The sequence below is a fragment of the Aegilops tauschii genome, chromosome 1, assembly GCF_002575655.3.
Source record: "Aegilops tauschii subsp. strangulata cultivar AL8/78 chromosome 1, Aet v6.0, whole genome shotgun sequence".
NCBI lineage: Eukaryota > Viridiplantae > Streptophyta > Magnoliopsida > Poales > Poaceae > Aegilops > Aegilops tauschii.
In genome coordinates this window covers 26,660,997-26,668,566 of record NC_053035.3, presented here as the reverse complement: position 1 = coordinate 26,668,566, position 7,570 = coordinate 26,660,997, and the positions used below count along the sequence as shown (strand labels likewise).

Genomic DNA, 7,570 nt, shown 5'->3' with positions numbered 1-7,570 from the left:
CAACGTATCTATAATTGTTGATTGTTCCATGCTATACTATATTCTGTTTTGGACATTAATGGGCTTTATTATACACTTTTATATTATTTTTGGGACTAACCTATTAACCGGAGGCCGAGCCCAGAATTGCTGTTTTTTGCCTATTTCAGAGTTTCGCAGAAAAAGAATATCAAACGGATTCCAAACGGAATGAAACCTTCGAGAACGTGATTTTCAGAACGAACGTGATCCAGAGGACTTGGACCCTACGTCAAGACATCAACCAGGAAGGCACGAGGTAGGGGGCGCGCATACCCCCCTAGGGCACGCCCTCCACCCTCGTGGGCCCCATGTTGCTCCACCGACGTACTTCTTCCTCCTATATATACCTACGTACCCCCAAACTACCAAATACGGAGCAAAAAACCTAATTCCACCACCGCAACCTTCTGTACCCGTGAGATCCCATCTTGGGGCCTTTTCCGGAGCTCCGCCGGAGGGGGCATCGATCACGGAGGGCTTCTACATCAACACCATAGCCTCTCTGATGATGTGTGAGTAGTTTACCTCAGACCTTCGGGTCCATAGTTATCAGCTAGATGGCTTCTTCTCTCTTTTTGGATCTCAATACAATGTTCTCCCCCTCTCTTGTGGAGATCTATTCGATATAATCTTCTTTTGTGGTGTGTTTGTTGAGACCGATGAATTTTGGGTTTATGATCAAGTTTATCTTGAACAATATTTGAATCTTCTGTGAATTCTTTTATGTATGATTGGTTATCTTTGCAAGTCTCTTCGAATTATCAGTTTGGTTTGGCGTACTAGATTGATCTTTCTTGCAATGAGAGAAGTGCTTAGCTTTGGGTTCAATCTTGCAGTGTCCTTTCCTAGTGACAGTAGGGGCAGCAAGGCATGTATTGTATTGTTGCCATCGAGGATAACAAGATGGGGTTTATATCATATTGCATGAGTTTATCCCTCTACATCATGTCATCTTGCTTAAAGCGTTACTCTGTTCTTATGAACTTAATACTCTAGATGCATGCTGGATAGGGGTCGATGTGTGGAGTAATAGTAGTAGATGCAGGCAGGAGTTGGTCTACTTGTCTCGGACGTGATGCCTATATACATGATCATACCTAGATATTCTCATAACTATGCTCAATTCTGTCAATTGCTCAACAGTAATTTGTTCACCCACCGTAATACTTATGCTCATGAGAGAAGCCACTAGTGAAACCTATGGCCCCCGGGTCTATCTTCCATCATATTAATCTTCCAACACTTAGCTATTTTTATTGCCTTTTATTTTACTTTGCATCCTTATCATAAAAATACCAAAAATATTATCTTATCATATCTATCAGATCTCACTCCCGTAAGTGACCGTGAAGGGATTGACAACCCCTTTATTGTGTTGGTTGCGAGGAATTATTTGTTTGTGTAGGTGCGAGGGACTTGTGCGTGGCGTCCTACTGGATTGATACCTTGGTTCTCAAAAACTGAGGGAAATACTTACGCTACTTTGCTGCATCACCCTTTCCTCTTCAAGGGAAAACCAACGCAGTGCTCAAGAGGTAGCAATCGACGCCACCACCGGGAGACCGTCGGGAGCCCCATCCACCACCGCCACACCCGCAGCGAGGACGACCATGACAGCAGCCCGCAGGCTCATGTTGCCCAGATCTGGCACGCTAGCCCTAGCCGACACCGCCTCCTCCCCACAGCATGCCTGGGCATCCACACCGCCGCCGAGCCCCGCCCGCCACCGTTCCCCGCCGCCAGGCCTCGCGCCGCCACGCCCCAACGAGGAGGGGAAGAGAAGGTGGAGGTTCCCAAGGAGATGCCCCGACGCCGCCCTCACTGCTGCACGCCCGGGCTTTGCTGGCGGCGGCAAGACGGGAAGGGGGAGGGAGGAGACCCGGCAGCGGCGCTCGAGAGATCGCCCCCCGTGTCGCCAGAGGAGGGTGACGCGGGGGCACGGGAGAATTCTGATCTTTCACTGAACAGAATGCCGGCAGCCGGCTAGCCTAGGTAAGAGCATCTCCATCCGTTGCCCCCCAGGAGGCACTAAAAATCGCCTCCTGGGGGCGTACCGGCGCTAAACCGAGTGCCAGCGACATGATGCTCCCAAGTCGTCGCGCCCACTTTTTTTGAAAAACAAAATCCGGCCCCACCTTCGCACAAACAAGGCGCAAATTCAACCAAACTTCGGCGAGTTCATAACATAAGACAAATATTTTACAAAAGAAGAAAAAACACTACTAGACCCGTCGTCGCCCTCGCCGTTCCTCGCCGCCCGCCGCCCTTGAAGGTCTACATGCCGAGGAGCATGTAGAACTGCGTGTAGTCGCCGCCGTCGTCGTCGTCGTCGCCGTTGCCTCCTCCGCGGTCGCCGTCCCTACTGCACCCTCCCCAGGTTAGCACGGCGGGTTGGACGGTCTGGGGGCGTCCTCGTCCTCGTGGCTGTCGAGGATCACCACGCCGTTCTCGTCCTCGCGCCCACGCTGGCGGGCGGCTATCTCCTGCAGGGCACGGCACTGCCGGACCATCTCGTCACGGAGGTAGTCGTCCCGCACCCACTTTAGGGCGGCCTCGTCGGAGAAGCCGCGCCGGACTATGGCCTCGTACTCCATTGGGAGGCCGGGCTCCACCTTCGTTCTGACGAGCCGGGAAGAGGTGGGGGAGGACTCATCGATGCGGACGCCGGAGCTGCGGGCGCGCTGGCTGATCGGCGCGTCCTGGGGCTCCGGCTTGATGGGGAGGAGGGAGGGAGAGCCGGACGAGCGGCCGGACGAGGAGGAGGACGCCGGGTCCATGCGTCTCGGCGTCCACGAGCTCCCACGCCGGCAGGAGAATGAGGGGGGAGTGGGGTACTCCAGCCTAGGCGTGTTGCCGCCCTCGATGTACTAGAGGACGGCCTCCAGGGTGCGGCCGGGCACGCCCCGCCATCGGCGGCGCCCGTCGGACTTGAGCCTTCCGGACGGCACGACGCCATTGGTGGCCTCGAGCTGCTCGGCGTGGCAGCGACAGAAGTATTGCTCCCACAACGGGCTGTCGGGGATGTACCTCGGCCCTTCCCTCGCCGCCTGCGGCAGAGAGGACCAGATACGGGCGATCTCTGCACGACGCGCCGCCCCGGTGGGTAGCCGTGGCACCGGGACCCCGCCGACGCTGATCCTCCACGCCCCGGGCACCCACATGTCCGGCGGGACCGGGTACTCGGTCTCATAGAAAAGCCGAGCTTCGTCCTCGTGAAGGTGGCGGCGGCCGAAGCCGTTCGCCGCCGTCGCCTAGAAAGCGCTCGGCCATTGAGTGAACTGGAAACGGCGAGAAGAGATGATGGAACGGGGGTGTCGAGGAACGGGGCGTCGACAGTGGAGAGTCTGTGCGTCATCGGTGCGGGAGGGGTCGGCTTATATAGGCGGCGCTCGCGTGGCCGCCGTGTGTACGCGTGGCCGGCGAGGGACGCGCGTCGTCCCGTCTTCACTGCGCCGCCCGTGAGGCATCAATGGAGGAGGCTGACCGGCACGACAGCGCGCGGCAGCTCTGGCATTGATTCCGCCGCGGGAACCGAGGCGATGAGGACGATGAAGCGACGAGAAGAGACGAGTCACTGCCAAGGAGGGCCCGCCGATTTTCGCGCCAAAAACGATTCAGCCGGCGCCCCAAGCACCCCCTGCACGCCGGGTTCGGCCTGGGTCTGCCGGCGCCAATTTTGGCCCTCGCCGGCGAAAAAAGGGCCTTCGGAGGCGCGGCTGGAGATGCTCTAAGCATCGGCGCATCAGGCCGTGGCCCAGCCAGAATTTTTGGGAAGATAATAATTACTATATCAATACTAGGTCAACCTTGTCTCAAAAAAAAATCAATACTAGGTCAACCAAGACTATTTTTTTTTCTACTCGAGGATGGATCTCTCGTACTATGGCCACGTAACCACCGATGTGCTAATTTTTGTGCTAAATCCTAATACGCCTAAGATATCGGGAATGAGGGTGTACAAATCTGTTTCCAGAGTTAGCCCACTCGATATATACTTTCTCCTACACGAGGGACGAGTGCCTCAGATCACGATCCCGAACTTGGCCTCCAGGCTCCAGCGGTCGTTGGCGCCGCCCGCACGCCCGCACCGCGCCGGCCCCTCGCAGCCTCACCTCCTCCACCTCCAAACCCCCCGGCCTGCCTCCCCTCGCCGGCAGGTTGCCCGTCGCAGCTTGGTCCCGCGGCCGCGCCACCAGAGACAGCAAGCAGCCTAAAGGAGTTGGTAAGCCCGCTTCCGCATCTTCATATTATCGACTGCCTGATGCCCTGCTGTATTGCTGTGAACGGCTGCCCACCACCATTAACTCTAAATCCCCAATGCCGAAGCCCAAGTGTTACGTTACTTGTTTTAATTATTGTTATTGTGTGTTGCAGATATTTTCGGAATCCCAAACTTATTTCTGATATTTTTTCTTGTGTTTGTTGTAGTTGTAGAATCACGCAGATTCGAAACTTACGATTGAACTACAATGTTGTGAATCAATTGTCTGTTCATATGTGCGATATTTTTCTTTTTGACAAGTACGTCCACCATTCGATTTCTTTCTGGTATGCCAATGCATCGAGCAGTTTTATCACCTCCACTCTTCTGTTTTGTGTCAATTCACTAGTTTCTTATGCTAGTTTGGTGTTATTTATGTTGTACAATTGTCAAAAATAAAGAGACTATTTTGTTTACCTAAGACAGTTGTTTCTTCCCAACTACTTGTATTTGCTAACTCTAAACATATTATTTGGTGAGCTATAATATTTATTGTAAAACCTATTTATGTTCTTCTTTTCGGTAAGACTGTACTATGTTTGATGCTGATTTTTTTTATATGGCACAGGAACTCTGAAATTTTCTGCTCTGCCATTGCCACCGAAAGCCATGCCGATGTTGCATCGAGTGCGGCCTCGCACGTCTCGCGGCGAGGACCGCCTTAGCATGCTCCATGACGATCTGATCCTCCTCATAGTAAGCAGGCTGGACACCCGAACAGTGCTCTCCATGGCCGTCCTCGCCAGGCGATGGGTTCGCATCCCCCGCGAGCTGTCGGTGCTCGACTTCAGGGTGAGCGACATACTCCCGCCGGAGTATGAACGGACCGTCGCCCTTCGCCGGCGCAACTTGACGCGTGACGCCACTTTGGCCGGGACACTCGACGGTCTCAAGGCGCGATGCGAGATCGACACAATCAGGTCATTCACCAACGGAATCACGAGCTTCTTGGAAGCAGAAGGTGGCCATGACCGGCGCGTGAAGACCCTCCGTCTTGAGTTTTTCCGGACATACAATAGCATTTGTGTGGACCGCCTGATCAATGTTGCGGTCGGCGCATGGGGGGTGGAAGATCTGGAGGTTGTCGTCAGGCAATCGTCCGGCTATGATCAGACGCGGACATACAGCTTCCCCCACAACTGCCTCAACCTCCGGTCTTGCCTGCGCAGCTTGACGTTGGGCAAGTATTGTGCACTGCCACCGCTGCATAGCTACAACACGCTCACCAAGCTCATCCTGCGTGACATGTCAGCTTCCACGCCCGTTGCCATGTATGAGAGGGTGTTCAAAGACTGCACCGGGCTGCAAGTGCTTCACCTCATGTTCTGCTGCTGTGCACATACCACTCTAGTGGTGGACGCGTCGTGTTCACATATCAGGGAACTCGTCCTTGAAGAGTGCTCGTTCTTTGTGATCGAGCTGCGCGACCTCCCAATGCTTGTCCGCCTGGCGTGCTGCCTAACCGACACTTCAAAGATTCTATTTGGCTCAGTTCCAAGCCTCATGGACACTAACCTCTCATTCTCTCTAGAGGATGATAGTAAAGTGGCGGCACGGTGGATAGATGAGTTCGACTCGTTCCTCGGTATGTCCCCCACCATGACGAACCTTGTCATCCGATTTATTGGGCGGAGAACATGGATTCGGCCCAGTCATCTGGAGAGGAAGTTGCCGCACCTGAAAAAGCTCCTTGTCGCTGACATGCCTTCAAATTGGGATATCTCATGGACACGTGGCCTCCTCATGGCCTCGACATTTCTCGAGGTCTTGCACATCCACGTGCCCCACTCAGAAACGGAGCCAGATTGCCTGCGCGGGATGAATTGGTCGAAATCCCGCAATGAGCTTCGGCACCATCACCTCAAGGAGCTGGTCGTGATTGGATTCACGCAGCGTAACATATGGCTTTTGAAGTATGTTGTGAGGGTGTGCACATCGTTGCAACGCATTGTTTTGCTGAAGGATGGCCATGTTCGGTACATCGGACTCTGGGATTGGCGGATGGTCGGGCAGCAAACATGTCCATGGAGCGATGATGAGAAAATAGTGGTGAGAAGAATGATGAAAAAATTTGGGCTCAGGCCTCTTCCTGAACTGATCTTGGGTTAATCTCTTTATTTGCTCTTATGTACACATTGTTATTGAACCTAGAGGGATCTTGTGATCGATGGGAAAAATATGTTTATCCTCAGTTTAGTTTCACTCGATCGATGTCCATTTCCCAATTCTCAAACTAACTAGTAGTATAGTTTGCGGGAGTAGCACCAAGAGTATGCCAACATCCTTGGACGCCTGCAATCTCAAGCTTGAATGGTACGTGCAGGGCCAAGTAACTCCACAGCCACGTACTACAACATGCCTCATCACAGGCACTCAGGGACTGCAGGCACCAGTTCGTATCATCCTGGTGCTGTGTATGCTTAATCTGATGGCAACATTCATGATCATCAACTGGGAGTGGTGGAGCCAATATCTGAATAATGGGTGTACATACACCAGTAAAATACTTTCACTCAAGTTTATTTATGTATAGTACACCCAAGTCCTCAACTAGTTCCGCCCATATCAATCGGTCCATCTGATATCAGTCCAACCTGAACAAGACTCCGAGATAAGTATGTTCACAGTACTAGGATGTACCTTGTCAACATTTTCGATCTGTCGTCATATGTTAGTGCAGCATGCATTTTCACGCAATAATAACTTTGTAATCTCATTCGTTTGAGAACCACAAATCATATGTTCCATTTCAAGTTTACTTTGCGGTTTTACAATATTAGTTAACTAAGATGTATGCTTTGGTCACCTAAGCTGGCACGCTAGTACAGCACTAGCTACTACAGGTTCTGCAACACTAGATAAAGATGGTCATCAATTTTGCAAGTTCCTTTTTTTTAATTATATGCAAAATCGTGTGCATTGTGTTCTTGCATCGTTCATGATTACTGATGTACTCATCGTGTGCATTTCTTTCGTCCCACCCTTCCCTCTTTTTCCCGCCATCTCGCTGCCTCCCCACTCTCTGGTCTATTAGTACGAGTGTCACGGCCGGCTGCCGTGTGCTACAAGTCCATAAAGTCCCTCACGAGATGGCAAGTTCCGAATCCATTCCATCACGGACGGGGGAGCAGTCCACCCAACGGCATGGTCCGTCACAGGCCAGTGTGATCCCTGACATTGTACCGCCGGCTAAAGCCGCGCGCGACTCCTCCATCATTGTTGACCCGCCCCGGCTCGTCGTCCGTTTCAGACAATGACACTGATTCAGACACATCTGGTTCGTCGTCG

General features: G+C 52.7%; 1 protein-coding gene across 1 annotated transcript; it reads left to right on the top strand.

Moving 5' to 3' along the window:
- The first annotated feature begins 3,560 nt into the window (after positions 1 to 3,560).
- Positions 3,561 to 6,391, top strand: LOC109759771 (uncharacterized). The gene is made up of 3 exons (XM_020318608.2): positions 3,561 to 3,591; positions 4,073 to 4,243; positions 4,851 to 6,391. Exons 1-3 carry the CDS (start codon positions 3,561 to 3,563, stop codon positions 6,389 to 6,391), a joined length of 1,743 nt encoding a protein of 580 aa, XP_020174197.2.
- Positions 6,392 to 7,570: the final 1,179 nt, after the last annotated feature.

Bases quoted from the DNA above. Each gene is read 5' to 3' on its own strand.
- LOC109759771 (XM_020318608.2), top strand. From the start codon at position 3,561: ATGAGGACGATGAAGCGACGAGAAGAGACGA. The intron at 3,592-4,072 runs GTCACTGCCAAG...CTTGGCCTCCAG, and splicing joins GAAGCGACGAGAAGAGACGA to GCTCCAGCGGTCGTTGGCGC. The intron at 4,244-4,850 runs GTAAGCCCGCTT...TATATGGCACAG, and splicing joins CAAGCAGCCTAAAGGAGTTG to GAACTCTGAAATTTTCTGCT.